Source organism: Physella acuta, unplaced genomic scaffold, assembly GCF_028476545.2.
Source record: "Physella acuta isolate Inbredline_101_S28 unplaced genomic scaffold, ASM2847654v3 ptg000015l, whole genome shotgun sequence".
Lineage (NCBI taxonomy): Eukaryota > Metazoa > Mollusca > Gastropoda > Physidae > Physella > Physella acuta.
Genome location: NW_026731535.1, coordinates 265430 through 284248, shown reverse-complemented (window position 1 = coordinate 284248; position 18819 = coordinate 265430). Strand labels below are relative to the sequence as shown.

Genomic DNA, 18819 nt, shown 5'->3' with positions numbered 1-18819 from the left:
GACGTCACGCTTTTTTGACGATTTTTACCTCCCCCCTCCCCTCCGTCACACTTCGTCACAAAAAGCCAGACCCCCCCCCCTAAAATGACGTCACACCTCAACCTACAACCCCCCTCAAAATTGCAGTTGAATTTTTTGTAAACATTGATATTTTCCCAAAATCTTGTCTAAACTATTGCAATTTATTAAAACTTATCTAAAACGCTAAATAACGTCTAAAATTCGTTTTCTAACATTGCTTTTTTATAATGCAAAAATGTGACGTCGCAACATCTGACCCCCCCCCCCTCCCCCTCATCACACATCGTCACAAAATTACGGACCCCCCCTCCCCCCTACGAGTGTGACTTCATTTATGGATGACCCCACATGTAGAAAGTGTAAACGCGGAATGAGGAATCATTACAACAGACGTTACACTTTTAAAAATTATATTTACCTACCATCACCGACACACGTCATCACAAACTGCCAGCCCTCCCCCCAATTTTACGTCACAATTCAGCCTACATCACCACACCACTCTCAAAATAGTAGGTTGTTGTTTTTTTTTTTAAATATCCTTTAAAGTTTAATTAAAGTATCTTTAAAATCTTTTAACAACGCTAAATATTAACGCAAAATATTCGCTTTATAAGAACATCAATTTTTAAAATGCAAAAGCGTATATTGTCCCTTTTTTTGAAACCGTCACCGAACCCCTCGTCACAAATCGTCACAAAATTCCGACCCCTAACAATACATCCTTTGTATGAGTGTGTTGTGGTCGTCATTTATCGACGAACCCTAAAAAACATGATTGGAAAAAAAAGCTTCGCGGAAATCAGTGTAACTCAATGAAGTTGTCATTGTAAATCCGCGAAGAAAATGTTCCTATATTTAGCGCCTTACTCTACAGAAAGATAAATAAATAAATAGATCGAGGCCTATAATAACAAGTCTGTGCTAGAACTAGATTTAGTTATGGTGTCTCACCAGAATTATAACAACACAGCATATTTTTGCTATTCAAATTTATTTTCTCTAGTGTTTGCATTTCAAAAATAATACACATTTTGTTTACAAGCAAGGTTAGTACTCAGAACTGTCTACTATTACTACTATTAGGTCTAAGTCTATATATTAACGTACGTATAACGGCATCGATATATTTATGTTATGGTTGGGAGATTTCCTCCTACTTTACCGGCTTATCGATTTTTAAGTTTTATTACATTTTATGTTTAGCTAGTCCTAAATCTAGGCAGTTACAAGATTATTAGTCGTTATATTTCATAGAGTGGTCATTTGAATGTATTGATATTAAAGTCGCCGTTGGGATTTTAGTAATATTTACTCAATTCACCACTTTTCTGCCAAAGCACGATAAGGGGGCGTGGTATTCAGGCTTTGGACCTGTTAGTTATCTAAAATAGGTTATGTTGTTATTGGCCTTGGATTCTTGAGGTACCGCTACATTTTGTACACTAAATACAAGGTATTTCATTGAACATAGAAACGAGCATTTAATAATTTTGTTCGAAATATTAAGGGGTCGTCCATAAATGACCTCACACTCGTAGGGGGGAGGGGGGTCCGTAATCTTGTGACGGTGTGTGATGAGGGGGAGTGGGGGGGGGGGGGGGTTCAGATGGTGCGACGTCACACTTTTGCATTATAAAAAAGCAATGTTAGAAAACGAATTTTAGATGTTATTTCGCGTTTTAGAAAACTGTTTTAATAAATTATGATAGGAATTGATTAAAAATACTCTATTTTGACAGTTCAGACAAGATTTTGGAAAAATATCGATGTTTTAAAAAACAATCAACTGCAATTTTGATGGGGGGGGGGGTGTAGGCTGAGGTGTGACGTCATTTTAGGGGGGGGGGGGTCTGGCTTTTTGTGACGATGTGTGACGGAGGAGAGGGGGGAAGTAAAATCGTAAAAAAAAGGCGTGACGTCATTTATGGATGACCCCTAACCCATAGACTAGAAATATAGTTTAAACATTTACATTTTTTTTGTAATTAGATACTTTAATCGGTGGTATAAATTAATATTAATGTTGTCTTTTTTTTACAATATTTTTGCTGGATATTCTCGTGCCTCTCCTTTCATTTTTATTTTGTTATTGTTTTTTAATGTTAATAAGAAGAAAAAAATTATGTCCAGGTATAGCTTTTTAGCGAGGCTGACAAAATATTTGTTGATATCCAAAGATTTTTCAGAAACAAATGCCAGCAGACTAGAACTAGAACAAGATTTCCCGGGCTAAGCTTGGAAGATGATTGTAATCAGTCATGCAGAACGTTCTGTCGGATTTTTTTAGCATGGGTTCTAGATGTCTTATATTTCGGCTCGTTATCTCCTCTTTGCTGGGGCAGTCTTAGATACGATTATAAATTTATTGTTTTACTGAAAGCAAAAAGTAATACAAGCCATCAAAGCCTTTTGGTGATAGTCGTTGATTGCTGACTTACTCTCTATCACGTATTTTTGTTGTCTCATGCAAACGTAAACAGACATAAAAATAAAACAAAAGCAAATGATAAATTTGAGATACGGTGAGAAAAAAAAATATACATAAAGCATATGTAAAAAACTAATATACATTTCGTCTGATCAAGCAAAAATGTGGATAAACAAATTATATAAAGTGCTTGTTTAAACCTCGACTATAGACGAATTTAGTTAGTATTTCCCGGTAGCCTATACATGATAGGGCTTTATACGATCATTATCCATAAAGCAAACAATACGTATTGTATATATATATATATATATATATATATATATATATATATATATATATATATATATATATATATATATATATATAGTATGTGTGTGTGTAATTTATATGAATGTATAATTTACACATATCAATTCAACATATACATAATTAAAAACTTGACATTTTAAAAAAATGTTAATGTTATTACCAATGTAGAGATATAAAGGACATGTGTCACTACTTGACTCCCATAACAGTCATTAATTATTTGTTACTTTCACTCTAAAATGTACAGCTGTCCTCTTTAAGACCCCCTGTTGTGCCGTTAACTCTCCTATATGTATCAGCTGACCAAATCCAGATATGGGTACCCTAAGCTCAACACTGCACATAGCCATGACAATAAATAAACTCCACAAAAACACTCCAATCCCAGTGTAGTTGAATCCCTAGTTAGTTCCATAATACACGTGTTAGTATGTTACAGTGCTAGTCAAGAAAATGAACCCCACTAAAACACCACACAGCCCCCAACTGTATATGAACCCCGAGTTAGTCAAACAGTGCACATTATGGTACATGTCAAGAAAATGAACCCTTACTAAAAACCCCACCCAGCGCCAATGTAAATGTAGTTGAACCCCGAGTTAGTCCCACAGTGCACGTATTAGTACGTTATAGTACTAGTCAAGAAAATGAACCCCACTAAAAACCCCACCCAGCGCCACTGTAGTTGAACCCCGAGTTAGTCCCACAGTGCACGCATTAGTATGTTATAGTTCTAGTCAAGAAAATGAACCCCACTAAAAACCCCACCCAGCGCCACTGTAGTTGAACCCCGAGTTAGTCCCACAGTGCACGTGATGGTACAACCAGCCTTTCATGCCGAGGATGAAAATAAACGCTCCGCTGCTCCCTGGACAAGTGGGGGCGGTGTACGAGAACCTGGTGTCCAGTCCTTTAACCTTGACCTTGTGCCTCCACTGTCCGATAGAAACTTGTTTAAACCCCCCATGAGGATGGGAGACGATAACAGTCAACTTGTTTTCCAGATCGGCGAAGTTGCCATATCTTCTGTTCACCGTATTGAAAAGTTCCATAAAACGTGACCAGGTTTTTTCAATTTTTTCGACCAACTCGGAATCATGCGTCACACAAACCAGATTGCTTCTATCTTCCTCGACCCACACCTCTCCAATGTCGCACCCCTCGAGATTATAAACTTTGCTTTTTTCATCATTATAGTCCACCCAACACACCACCTTTTCCGCTTCGCTCTTGTCGTAAATTACATGGGTTGCTGTGACAATCATAATATACGCCCAGGTTTTTTTCGGCGTTTCCGACAACTTGCACGCCGTGCACGGGCAGTCTTTACCATCCTGGTCCGAGTACTTGGTCAGCCCCCACACCCTGCCACTCCCTAATCGCTGTAACGTGCCGCCCCTGTGTTCGTAAAACGGATACGGACTCTCCGCCCCGGGGTAAAACTGTGGCCTATGTACACTCGTGTGTCTCACGGCCAGTCGAACGGTCAGTTGACCGAGGCACTCAATGATTTGAAATATATCGTTGTCTTGGTAACAGTCGGGCAGGTTTTCGATGCTTAAGCTGCTGAATCTGATGTAGCCTTCGTGTCCTGGGTTCTTTGTGCACTTTTTAAACGATTTCTCTTGGTCGTGTTCTTCATTAGGCCCACAAAACTCTACCTCGTGTTGTCCTAGAAACAATATTTAAACATATATATATATATATATATATATATATATATATATATATATATATATATATATATATATATATATATATATATATATATATATATATATATACATATATATATATATATTTACTCTATATATTCATATGTTTGTGTCTTTGTACTTTCTGGAGAGAGATATACATTATTTGCGGTATCGATATATTTGATAGCCTAGCAACACCGTAATCAATACAATCTGCAAAGGTACATACCGTGAAATAGGTTCGGTATTTCGTCATGGTCCATTTGGTGTGCACTATTCTTTGTCCGTAATGGTAGCTTCAGTCACCCTGTAGCTGGGGAAAAAAATGTTACACGTGACGATAATATTATTCATGTTTGTTTGGGGAGGGGACGGGTCGTATAGCAATAGGGGGTAAATGAACATCGAGTTGTGGGGTTTTATTTTGGGAAAATGAGTAATCAAATTCAACCGGATTCAGATAAATATGTGCAAATGTGACATTTCGACGCTCCACCCCCCCCCCCTCCATTAGGTTAGGATAGGCTTGGGCTAGTGTTAGGGTTAGTCTAAGAAAATGATATTTATGATTTTTTTAGAACGTTTAGGCCTATTTAGAATTTTAACTCAAATAATGAGCACCTGTTCATGTTTAGATCTACATTTAGTGTAGAAATGGTTTTTTTTTCACAATTTCGTCATAGTGTAGAGGAAATACGCACTTGCTTATATCCTATCACATCCTGTCGAGGAAATAAACACTGTTCTTATTTCCTCACAGTTGCTGTAGCTAATCCAATAATCTGAAAGAACCGACTAGCATCAGGACACACCATTTATCCCAATCAGTAGGGGTCGGCGTGGTCGAGTCGGTAAAGCTCATGGTTGCTAAACCGAAAAGACTGTGAGGCTCGTTAGCTGGGGACAGCCACTATTCTAGCCACTCCAAAATCAAACAACTGCTGCCTTGTAGTTTGTTCTTGGTTGGACAAAGGCTATGGAAGCAAATCCAAAAAGAAAAGCAGGCTGAAATCGGAGTCAATGGCCTCAATGGCGCAAAACCAGTTGACACGTAACGCTTAATTGTGTTGGAGGCGTGGTCGAGTCGGCAAAAAGCTCATGGTTGATAAATTCGAACAAAGTCTCGAGTTCAAACCCACTGGCAGATAAATCTCGATCCCCTTCAACACTAATAATTAAGAACGAAGAAGAAGAAAAAAGAAGATCCCAATCAGTAGCTATGGGACTTTGGTTTGGAATAATCAGTGAAATGAATTGCGGATGTGGAAAGTGCCAGTCTACCCAGTCGCACTTCAAATTCATTAGAAATAAAAACATTATAAATTTTAAAATTTAATAGTTTCAAATTTTAATGGAATTTAGTTTTTCGCTACCTTTGTCAAAGCTTAAGTGCTTTAGAAAAAATTAATTCAGAAAGTTATTTTTTAACTTCTTTACCAAATTTTAGAGTTTAAAAATTGCACACTACGCCACGAGTAATTACTAAAGCGGATGTAGGCCGTTTGTTTGACTTTAAAGGGGGGGGGGGGTAGGGTTATGGTATGGTTATGGTCGTTTCAATCATTTATAGGCCTATTACTGAATAAACATGGATGTCAAAGAATAACTAAAATTAACGACTTACTTTTAATATTAATATGAAGCCTGTTTCGTGATACTTTTAGCAAATGTTTCGAATTCTTTTTAGCCAGCTTGTAACAGATGAAAAGATTTCCTAGTGGCCGACTGTTTCAAAATCTCACAGCGTGTGGCAGACACCGGGGGTACCGGGTATTTTAACGGTCGACTTGCACCGGAAAAGCAATGACGTCAGAGAGTTGGAGGACCAAGCGTGCCAGGAGGGGGGGGGGGGGGAATAAATTTTAACCTTTGAACCATTCCCATTTCAAGATTGTTCGAATCTTTAAATACCCCAACATCGATTCTAATTCGATATATTGATTAGACCAGGGGTTCCCAACCTTTTTTTTACTCTAGAGCACATTCTAAAATATCGGTAGGGTGGCGGGCACCACCTATTTTAAATCGACAAACTCCTTCCAGGGGCGTAGCGACCCTTCCCGTCACCCCGGGACAAAACTTTCGATTTGCACCCCCCCCCCGTCAAACTTTCGATTTGCACCCCTCCCCCACCCCCCAAATGTTCGATTTGCACCCCCCCCCTCAAATCATTTTCGATTTGCACCCCACCCCCTCAAATTTTCTTTTTGCACCCCCCCTCAAACTTTCGATTTCCATCCCCTTCAACCTTGCAATAAGGTTTATGAAAAAAATTCTGTCTTAGTCGAATAGTGAGAGGCGGGCACATACGAATCGTTCGGCGGGCGCCATGGCGCCCGCGGGCACGGGGTTGGGAACCCCTGGATTAGACCTTGAGCTAAACGTACGGTAACATCGGTTGCCTTTTTATCTAAGCAATAGTAAACTGCAGCTTAGGGTGAGACTTCATGACTTTTCACATTTTTAAATTATATTTAACACATAAGGGAAAATAGCATATTAAAGGATATATATATATATATATATATATATATATATATATATATATATATATATATATATATATATATATATATGGAATTAGGCTCACACCTGGGGACCTATGTATTAGGTTCTCACTTTACTTGGATTCACTTAGATGGCGTTTTTAAACAACTCCATGTACAGACATTAAGATTATTCCTATCTGACCTTCCGTCATATAGTGACTGACATACTGACATTATAATTTTAATATTATAATGTGCAGTCCTTGTGACCTAAAATGGGGGGGGGGGGGGGGATCTTTATGTATTCCGAGGTATTATACATCAGCTTAAAACCGTGCCTCATTTTAAACCATGACACGGTAGACTTTTTTTTTCAGCGCGAACTATTCTTGTGGAAGGCGACGCAAGACCAGCACGTATCCGGTTTCAGTGGCGTAGCGAGGTCGGGTGTCACCCGGTGCGGCACTTAATGGTGTCACCCCCCAGAGGCGTAGCGACTCTTCCCGGGGACAAACTTTCAAGTTTTCGATTTGCACCCCCCCCCCCCTCAAACTTTCGATTTGCACCCCCCTCAAGTTTTTCTCTATATATTTTGCTATTTTTTGCCTTGGTGTCACCCCCCTAAATGGTGTCACCCGGTGCGGTCCGCACCCCCCCCCCCCTCGCTACGCCCCTGTCCGGTTTCCTTTTTTTACAAGAAATCCAGAGGCACTTTACGGTACTAATTTAGGGTAAACTAGAATACCTGGTAGACGTCTTTGAACAGGGTAGCACAGCCCAGTAGCGTAGCGAGGGGGGGGGGGGGGCGGGGGGACATATGTCCCCGGACGCCGACCATAGGGGGCGCCAAAATGGGTTGGAAAACTAAATTGAAAGGTTGAGGGGGGGGGGGGTGCAAATCGAAATCTTGAGGGGAGGGGGGTGCAAACCGAAAAGTTTGTCCCCGGGCGCCGGTAAGGGTCGCTACGCCTCTGGCACAGCCCCTATGACTACATTTAAAAAGTTATTTAAAAAAACAGCTAGCTGTTAAAGAGGCAAGGAGTACTTTAAAACGTAGTCAATTTAATTTGTTATGTATAACTTTATTAATGTGTTATTGTAAATATTAGTGTTTGGGAAGTGTGAACATCACACTTTTTAAAAAATTGAACAAAGTATTTGGACAGACGTAACTAGACAGAAAAGACCAACTCTGAGCAACACAATGCCTGTTCAGTTTCACCAACAGAGAATACTATCTCGTCCATGTTGATTAGACTTACAGACCTATTAGAAAACATAATAAAATGGTAGGAATGTTAATGTGCTCTGATTATTTGTTTTTATAAGATATATCTAATAATGTTTAAATTAATAAATCTAGTCAGGATTAGGAGTCATCCATAAATGACGTTACGCTTTTTAAAGACGATTGTTACCTCCCCTCCTCCCTTCCTCCCCCTCCGTCACACATCGTCACAGAAAGCCAGACCTTCCCTAAAATGACGTCATACGTCAGCCTACAATACCCCTCAAAATCGTAATTTAATTAATTTAAACATCAATTTCTTTCTAAAACAGTGTTTCTTCCAGACTTTTTTCTCCGGGGGGGGGGCACTTGAAATTTTCGGGGGGGGGGGGGGGCGGTAGACTTTCTTCGGGGGGGGGGGGGGGGCGGACACTGTTAAAAGTATATATTTTCTATATAAATTATATAAATTTGGGGAAGAAACTCTGTTCTAAAATATTTACTGCGCTCGGTCAACATAATATATTAAAAATCAATTTCTATTACATTTTTTTAAAAATACGCGAAAGGTCAAAATTAAGTTACTAACATTACTTTTTTAAATGCAAAAGTGTGACGTCACATAATCAGAACACCCCCTTTCAGTTTTCAGCGCACAAAATTGCTGACTCCTCTCCCCCGCTTTCGTGTGTGACGTCATTTGTGGATTCCCCTATTACGGAATTCCCTTTTAAACCAAGTTGAACCAGTTTTATCAGGTTTCAAGTGGAAATACTAGATTAAAAATAAACTGACTATGATACTATAAATACATTTCGGACTAAAAGTCTTACGGAAATCCCCTTGACATTTCTATCTAGCTTTTTTTTTTTTTGTGGTTGTTTGAAAAAATTACTAGATCTAGATCTAGATCTAAGTAGAAATTCAATACCTAAAATTGTCGTTATAGTTTACTGTTTTTAAGGGTATTGGGTGGGGTATATTAACAGGTATGTTGAGGTTTGGGTTGGGCCATAGTCACCTCTGAGGCTATTTCCATGCCCGTCCACCCCTTATTCTGTGTGCCAGCGAGGAGTGTAGTCTGCCCGAAAACCGGTGCTTTATTTGAGAGATTTTTTTTCAGCACCCATACTCAGCACCAGTAGCGTAGCGAGGGGGGGTGGGGCGGGGACGACGACATATGTCCCCGGGCGCCGACCTTAGGGGGCGCCTAAATGGGTTGGAAAAACAAATTGAAAGGTTGAGTGGGGTGCAAATCGAAAGTTTGAGGGGGGGGGGGTGCAAATCGAAATCTCGAGGGGGGGGGGGGTGCAAATCGAAATCTCGAGGGGGGGTGCAAATCGAAAAGTTTGTCCCCGGGCGCCGGGAAGGGTCGCTACGCCTCTGCTCAGCACCCAAATCTAAGTGTAGAGCTAGAAGAATTTTCCTGATATTTTAACTTAATGAAAAGAAACAATAAAAATAGAGTCGCTGTCTCACCTTTATAAAGAAGACTTTAAAACAAAATTAAAATGAGTGGAAAGACCTGTGTTCCTGAAGGAACAAATGATTTATTTATTTATGGTTTGAAAATTAAGATATAAAGCTAAACATGAAATAAATTACGATTTTATGCGACATTGTTACTTTAGTTTAGCATTGGCCTAAATCTGTTTTATTGACCCAGGAATCCCAGCGTGTTTTAATTTAATGTACATTTCCGCCGCTCTTAAAGGGGGGGGGGGCTTGTTTTAAAGGGAAATAACTCAATTATTCGCATGTTTGAACTAGGCGTGAGTTGTGTTCAGACAGTCATTTCTTTTTAACACGGTCGTCTTTTTGTTTACTTTTTACGTTGTGTTTCACGTGTTACACATGTGTGAACAAGTACTGAGATAAATCCCAGTGGAGGTTGAGCTTTACAAGCGTGCTTATGAGATCTCACAGCTGTGAAATCTTTGTGTTTTATCCTACACGTAGATGTATGGTTTGTTTGTTGCACCAAGGTAGCTGGTTAGACTGTCTATTAAATGTAAAATATATACATAGTGCCTGAATACATTTTTGATATGTGTGCATTTGTTATAGTTGATGTAATAAACAATGCACAAACAATATAGTCTCGAATTTGTATTGCCAGAGGCGTAGCGACCCTTCCCGGCGCCCGGGGACAAACTTTCGATTTGCACCCCCCCTCAAACTTTCGATTTGCACCCCCACCCCCCTCGAACTTTTCATTTGCAACCCCCCTCAAACTTTCGATTTGCACCCCCCCTCGAACTTTCAATTTGGCGCCCCCCCCCTAAGGTCGGCGCCCGGGGACATATGTCCCCCCCCCCCCGCCTCGCCTCCCCCCCCCCCCTCGCTACGCCTCTGTGTATTGCTGACGACCGACTCATTGTATTTACGTTATGAAAAATCCTGCTTTATTTAAGTTTTTCTCAAATCTTGTTTGCCTATTGTTACAGACTAATTACCAGCATCTCACCATGGCCAAGCCTGACCAAAAACACGCCATCAAGAGACTGATGCACGACCAGGAGGAACTGAACCGCGCCCCGGTCGCCAACGTGTCCGCCGCCCCCCTGGACGAGAACATGTTCGAGTGGCACTGCAACATCCGGCAAGACGACATCATCTACCACCTCATTTTGTTCTTCCCGCCCAACTACCCCTACAGCTCCCCGAGCGCCGAGTTCGTGCCCGTGGGGTTCCGCTACAACAGTGGCGCCACCATGCCCGGCAAGAAAGGGACGAAAATTTGCCTCAACATTTTCTCGGATTTCGCCACTTTCCACACGGAGTGGAAGAACGAGAAGGGGCTGGGCTGGTCCCCTGGTTACACCATCCAGTCCGTGCTAATGAACGTCGTGTCGTTTCTCGGCGAGACGAGATCCGGCGACAGCGACACGTTTAACTTGACTCTTTCTAAAAACTTCAACTGTGCCGACTGCGGTCACAGCTACAGCAAGCCCTTCCCGTCATTGGATAGCCCCGGTCATGTGACCAGTGACGTCAGCACGGGTAAAGCCGGTAAGGCTAGCAAAAAGGGGAAAACTAAAGCGAAGGAGATTCCAGTTGAGGCGAAAGAAGAGGAAGGTTCTGCTCAAGTTATTGATTACATTTCCAAAGAAAAGTTCCAAGTGCAGAAACCCAAATCGTCTGAAGATCTTTTCGGTTACGGTCTGGTCGTCTCCGGAAACAAATGGCGCCCGACCTTGACCTCCCCGTGTGAGTTTTTAACCGGCAGGTCGTTCTACGGTATGAAAAACGCGGTAAATGTGGTCCACAGCGTGCTGAAGGAAGAGCTGAAGCTGTTCCTTCCTATGTACATCCACCCGCTGCACGGCTCGCAAATCAAAGAAGAGTTTGAAAAAGCCATGAAAGAAGTGGCGGCCATCATGCCGAAATACGACCCGAAGACATCTCCGATAGAGGATTTAGTTCTGAAAACTATCCCCAATCTGATGAGCGCCACTGTTGTTGAGTTTTCAAAAGGGACACAACACACGAGCGACAATCACCTAAACGGCTATTTTGCCTTACACCGTCTTCTGCTGTGGGCCATAGATACGTACCCGGCGCTGCAAGACAAGATTGAAGAACAGATTCAAGATTACGTCGAGAACGAAAACAACCGAACGAAAGACAAAGTCCCGTACATCGCCGAATGGCTGATGCTGGTTCCCGGGTCTGTGAAGTACAAATGGCAGGACGTCGCCGACGCTTATCTCAGCGAGTCGTGGAAACGAAACGTCATGTGGTACGTCAAGGACGACGAGAAACTCGGCTACCTTGACACGGAGAAAGACTACCGGATCCGGGAGACGTTCCGGCTGACTGACGTGGGCAGGAAGCATCTGGCGTTCCAGGCGTCCTTCATCGACATCGCCATGCCCCGGGGGATGACCCGTCAGCAGATCATACAGAGGTACGACGACAACCTCGGGTTCCCCAGTAAAGAAATGGTCGACGCCATGAAGGAGGCGTTCTCAAAAATCAACAACGAGATGGAGAACTACCAGGACTGGTTTAAGATCTTGAAGCTTCCCGTCCCCACGGACGACCAGCTGTTCAAGACAATGGTCGAGTCGGTCAGGTACGCCATAGTGACCGATGGCTACCACTGGACGTTCGCCAAGACGGGCGGGGGCTGGGGGAAGGTGCTGAATAAATACAAGAAGATGATCGAGGAACACAAAGAAGGCAAGACCAGAAAGACCGAGGACGACACGTCTGCAGACCCCGAGCCGCCTTCAACGTCAGCCAAAGGAAAAAATAAAAGGAAGAATGAAACCCCGAAAGGTGGGAGAAAAGGATGTAAGAAAACGAAAGTAGAAGAGGAAGCGGATGCAATGGACGATGAAGAGGTCGCACCGGTACAGCCCGTTAAGAAGGCGGCACCAAAAACAACAAGAGGTCGCAAAAAGAAAGGAAGTGACGACAATGTCCCAGCGGCCAAGACGAAGTCAAAAAGAAAGTAGGATTTATAGTGGACTGTCTGATTTATAGTGGACTGTCTGATTTATAGTGGACTCTCTGATTTATAGTGGACTGTCTGATTTATAGTGGACTGTCTGATTTATAGTGGACTCTCTGATTTATAGTGGACTGTCTGATTTATAGTGGACTGTCTGATTTATAGTGGACTGTCTGATTTATAGTGGACTGTCTGATTTATAGTGGACTGTCTTGATGGTTTTGTTTACTTAATAGTGGACAATCTAATGATTTTGTAAACTAGATCCGTTTTTAATATTCAAGAAACTTGTTTCTATTTTTTCCAATGTTTTAATTTTAACACGGTTACAAGAATAACGTTGTGATCAGGTGTTGTTGTTTTTTTTATTAAGGCAGATATTTCTGTCAAAACATTTGTTCGTGTGATATTTTTTTCAAACCCGCTTTTTTGTGCTACCTAAAGATATCACACGTATGTATATAATGTATAGTTGTTTTACAGATAAAATCATTCTGTGATGTTTTATGTTCTTTAAATTATTTTCCTGCTGACATAAGATAACTTTCTCGAATATAATGTTTTCTTTTTTAAAATCATTTCTCTCATTTACTTTTTAAAAGTATAACTTCATAATATTTTAGTTTTACGATGTTCGTTGTTTTTTTTTTCTCATGAAATTAAAATAAAATTAATAAACCAAAAAATTTGTATTAATTAAATTATTTATCAAGGAAATCTAATCAAGCTATTCTCCAATGTTTGTGATCCCACGATGCTAATTACGAATCAATGCCTTAATGAAAATAAAATTCATAATAATTAAAACAGAACCGAAAGAAATAGTATTTGTATCATTGTTTTATTATTAGTATTTAAAAATATTTTTAAAAAACCCATAAAAATTGGAATAATATTGGAAAAAGAAATGTTTTAAAGTATGATAAAATTATCCTCTCTTTACAAAAAAATGTGCTTAAATCATACTACAACATGTTGTAACTTTAACCAAAAGATCAGTGCACTATTTTCTAAAAATGATCCCTTCTCCTGGAAGGACCTATATACTATATACATTGTTGTGATATCAAATATATACTCCTTTTTTCTTCTTTTTTTTTTTTACATTTTACTGTTTGTGACTGAAAGGGGCGGGGAAAATATAGTAACCTTGACCTCTCTTGACTACCCACAAGACATGACAGACAAACAAGGACATCGGCCACGGGGAAATCTTTCCCTTCCCTCATTTATCAAACCTTGATTGTCCTGTAAAGTCAGGGGCAATGAACTCCAGGACACCAAGGCTCACAATAAAGGGAGAGAACACGATTCTACAATTAATTTGATTAAAAACACGAAAAAATAGAAACAGTTTACACACGATTTTAATTGTTTTGTGTATATTATATTTCAGTTCGTCTCCTAAAAAAATGTCTAAAAATTCGTTAAAGTATAAGCTATACAAAAAGCCTTTAGCCACGATATAAAACAATCACACGATATGACTAAGCAGGCTGTACCAGGAAGAAGTGTGATTTGTGAGGGTGGGGGGGGGGGGGGAATATCTGTATACTTCTTTGTACTGCATTGTTTAAAAACTCCCCCACCCCACCAGATCGCATGAGTACAGAACAAAGCACTCTTGGGGAGAATTTGCATACATCGGTTTAATTAACTAAAATATTATAACCAGTCCAGTTGAAAGCAAACATAATGGAGAGTTATATTAGTGAAGTTTTATGCGCTTAGCTATCTGCTCACTTACTCATACTCTTCACGAGTAATTAAAAAAGAAATGGTAATTTTTATAACCAAAGTTTTAAAGTAATTCGCGTGATTTTCCGGGGTAAGGTCTGGATCTTGAAGAGCTGCCCTCGTTTCACATTGCATGAGAACCTTCTAACATGAAAATAAGTATACACGTCACCGTCATCCAAGCAATAATTTTCGTCAGCATATAACCTCAGAGCCAATATCATACGGCTTCAAAATCATCACGATACAGCTTTAGTATCAATACTAATACTATACATTGTCAGTATCAACAACATACAGCTATAGTATTAACGCTATACTTGTACGGATACATTACAAAAAGAAAGTCTTCAATACATTTATTATTCTTTTAATTGAGTTTGCCTTAAATATGAGGTGTTAATTAGTTCATCTTTAAGTTTTTCAAAAGTAATATTCAAATTTTCATAGAATGCTGTATGTAGAATATTGTCTTGGTCTAAAAATAATGTTTATTTTTAAACAGGCATAAATAGATATGTGCATACTTTTTAAATGTCGAAAATATCCTTATTTTTTAACGAGATTTATTGTCCCCCCCCCCCACCCCCTTTTCACACTCACCATATCAGGCAAACCTCTAGCTACCCCACCCTCCAAATTATTACCCCCCCCCCCCCCCTCATCTCCTCCCAGCCATCCCACACACATTTAGTCTTCAACTTCCCGATAAACAGATTTATTTGGACGTTGATGGATGGGGCCATGTAAACAATAAAACGACTTGAAACATCGGTCACCTGGACACAGTGAGTGGAGAGTGACTCTACATGTAGGTAGTTCTAGCAGTTCTAGCAGTCCAAAACATTCGTTGTTAGACCAGAGAATCTACACGTAGGTAGTTTTAGCAGTCCAAAAAATTGTTTTTAGACTAGAGAATCTACACGTAGGTAGTTCTAGCAGTCCAAAACATCGTTGCTGAACCAGAGATCAGAAAACTACTTGCTGGAGTAAAAGCAATATTCCCACTAGGTGGAGCAGAAATCGGGTCGTTACTTGGTGGAGCAGAGCTCGCTCTGGTGGAATAGAGATCACATCCCATCTTGGTGGAGCTAAGGTCAACGCCACACAAAACTAAGCTCTAAGATGCTGTGGTCAAGGACGTGTCTTGTTCTGGCCGTGACCTGCCTGTCCATGTTAGACTTGACCGTAGCGTCCACTGTTGTCATGGCTGCTGGACACTGTCCAAGTCCCGGAACACAGGCTGACTTTGACATGAGCAAGGTAAGATCCCAGCGTTACTGTATACAACAACAGGACGATGTTACCTTTCAGGTCATATTTTTTTTTAAAAAGTAAATTACCCTAAAAAACTAACAACTAACCGTCAAAAATATTTATTTTTAAATATAAACATCTTCAAAAAATTTATTACTTATTTTAATGAATAAAATAACGTTATTAATACAAAAAAAATTAAATTTTTAAAGTAAAGATCTCTTTAAAAACAACTCACCTTGAAAAAAATTACTTACGTTCAAATATGCTTTAAAACCTCTCACCTATTATTCCACCTATATAATACCACACCTGATATTCCACCTGATATTCTACCTTAAAATACCTCACGTGATATCCCCCTCAGTTTGCAGGTGTATGGCATGAGCTGGAAAGTTTTGACCGCAACTCAAGTGTCTGTGTGTCCATATTTTACTCACAACACGACAACGAGACGTACAACGTTTCTAGTATAGGATACATTGAGAGTCTAGGGTGAGTTGTTTTAGGATAATTGGAGAGTCTATGGTGACTTGTTTTTGGATAATTACAGAGTCTAGGGTGAGTTGTTTTAGGATAGTTAGAGAGTCTAGGGTGAGTTGTTTTAGGATACTTGGAGAGTCCAGGGTGAGTTGTTTTTGTGGAGAGTCTAGGGTGAGTTGTTTTTGTGGAGAGTCTAGGGTGAGTTGTTTTAAGATACTTGGAGAGTCTAGGATGAGTTGTTTTTGTGGAGAGTCAAGGGTGAGTTGTTTTTGTGGAGAGTCTAGGGTGAGCTGTTTTATGATAATTGGAGAGTCTAGGGTGAGTTGTTTTAGGATAGCTGGAGAGTCTATTGTGAGTTGTGATGTGAGTTACGGTGATGTGATTTTTTTGGCATATTGTTTTTAACGAGTCTTCTGGTTTAATAAAATCTTTAATTCTCGCTCGTGAATAGCAGAATTCTATCCCTTGCAAAAAAAAAAAAAAAAAAAAAAAAAAATCCTTCGTATACCAGTGGTCCAGCGTATGTTATTTAAAGTCACATTAGACCACGGCTGTTGTAACAAATTAGGATTTATTTTCTTTCTTCTTCCTTCAGGAATGACAGTACCATCCATCGAACGCCAATCACCATCAAAGCCAATGCTTATGCTCCTAATGCATCAAGCCCTGCTGAACTTCGGCTAACCTACCCGGGATACAGTAAGTCATTGTAGATACAAATCAAAGTCCGCAGCCAAATACACAAGTTCAAATAAATATATAGGCAATTTATTCGACTTAAGTCAATTATCGGAAAACCAAAAGAAATTTTAAATCTTTAATAATGTGTAGTTTCTAGCAAAGGCGTCGCGAGTCGGGGCGGGTGGGGGGGGGGGGGGAGGGGGTGCGGACCGCACCGGAAGACACCATTTAGGGGTTGACACCAAGATTTAGCAAGGGATGACTTGTAGCACAAGATGACTAAATCATATTTTATTAGTAGCCTTAGTATCAGTGGCGTCACAAGGCGGGTGGGGGGGATGAGTTCAGCAGCTACACCCCGACGAAAAATCGTAAAATGTACTGTAAAAAAATGTTTTATCCAGTTAAAATAAGAAAATAGTTGGGGAGAGGGGTGACACCAAACTGATATTGAAAAATTGTTGGAGTGGGGTGGGATGAAACCCTCGGTTACCGCACAGGGTGACACCCGACGTAGTAACGCCACTGTCTAGCATTGTTATCATTTTCCCGGGTATCTTAACGTTGGATTTGAAAAACTTGTCTCACTAAAATATTTTCCCCCATTTTTTTTTCAGACACAACAGACGGTCAGCCCAACTATTTCATCGTCTCAACGGATTACGTCACATATGCCGTCATTTATTCCTGTAGCTCGTATTTCGGCGATACGATTAACATACGTGAGTCAGCACTTGTGACGTCATTTATTTATAGTGACGTCACTGGTAACATGACTCGTAACACCATTGTAACAGCATTTGTGGAAACTGAAAACACACTTGTGACACCATTTATGACATCACTTGTGACAACATTAGTAACACTATTTGTGATATCATTTTGACTTCATTGTGACATCATTTGTATCATCATTTGTGACATCAGTTGTAAAATATTACTTGTAACATGACGCGTTAAGTGTTTGGGTAGGAATTGATTGGCGGTGGGGTGGGGATGGGGGTAGATCGGTTGTAGGTTATAAATTGATGTGGTAGGCTATCGATGGGTAGTGGATTATGAATTGATGTGGTGGGGAGTCAGTGGGTAGTGGATTATGAATTGGTGTGGTGGGGAGTCAGTGGGTAGTGGATTATGAATTGACGGAGCCTTAATTTTTTTATAATCCCTGCTTCACAAGAGCCTTGTTTTACACGTGTCATCCCAAGTTTTCTCCCCTCGTCAGATGGCGCGTGGATCCTGACACGTGACCGGGGCGTGGCACCCAGCAACCTGACCCAGATCAAGGACGAACTGGCGGCGGCTGGTGTGTTGGTCAAGAACTTCGGCCCGTCCAACCAGAGCAACTGTGAGGTGGACACGGCACCCCTGACACCCCTGGCACCAGAGGCCACGACACTCGCGCCCTGAAGATCTGTCGTCTGCTGTGTCTCAAGACAAACATCTTCAGTAGTCAACATGACATATACACGTTTTTAAACTTCTCATTTCATGTATTATTTTATCATGTCTAGCATAACTATAAGTACGTTTACCTCTCATAAACAATCAACTATATCATTGCATACATCTGTACATATTGAAAAGTCGACGTTACATATTTTAAGCCATTTTAAAAAAAAATAACACTTTCTTAATCACAACCCTACCCTAGTCCTAACCTTAATCCTGATTATGGCCTAATCCTTACTAAAGTCAGCAGCAACATCAACATGGTTTAAGTCCTCAAGTATTATAAGACAGTATTGATCTGCTTTTTTAATAAAATGAAATCAATGTCTGATAATTCACGAATCAACCAATATAAATTGAATTATTTCTTTACACTTGGATGTTTAGCTGTTACTTGTACTTTTATTTTTCAATTTTCACCAATCAATACGTGTTTACAAAATATTTAAACATTAATTTTGTTCTCCAATGAAATGCAGTTATACAGGTCTATAAATAAACACGTATTATTATATTTTTTATTTGCTGATGAAAATCGATTTGAGTGTTGAGTATTTTTGCCATTGTTAGTG

The 18819-nt window shown here is 40.2% G+C and overlaps 2 protein-coding genes across 2 annotated transcripts; both read left to right on the top strand.

The window, feature by feature from the left end:
- Nucleotides 1-906: 906 nt before the first annotated feature.
- Nucleotides 907-13289, top strand: LOC131936587 (uncharacterized). The gene is made up of 2 exons (XM_059293643.1): nt 907-1070; nt 10626-13289. The coding sequence occupies exon 2, from the start codon at nt 10647-10649 to the stop codon at nt 12639-12641; it is 1995 nt and encodes a 664-aa protein (XP_059149626.1). The 5' UTR covers nt 907-1070; nt 10626-10646; the 3' UTR covers nt 12642-13289.
- A 2205-nt stretch (nt 13290-15494) lies between these two features.
- Nucleotides 15495-18205, top strand: LOC131936444 (apolipoprotein D-like). The gene is made up of 5 exons (XM_059293429.1): nt 15495-15637; nt 15999-16126; nt 16710-16813; nt 17413-17517; nt 18021-18205. The coding sequence occupies exons 1-5, from the start codon at nt 15500-15502 to the stop codon at nt 18203-18205; spliced, it is 660 nt and encodes a 219-aa protein (XP_059149412.1). The 5' UTR covers nt 15495-15499.
- The last annotated feature ends 614 nt before the right edge of the window (nt 18206-18819 follow it).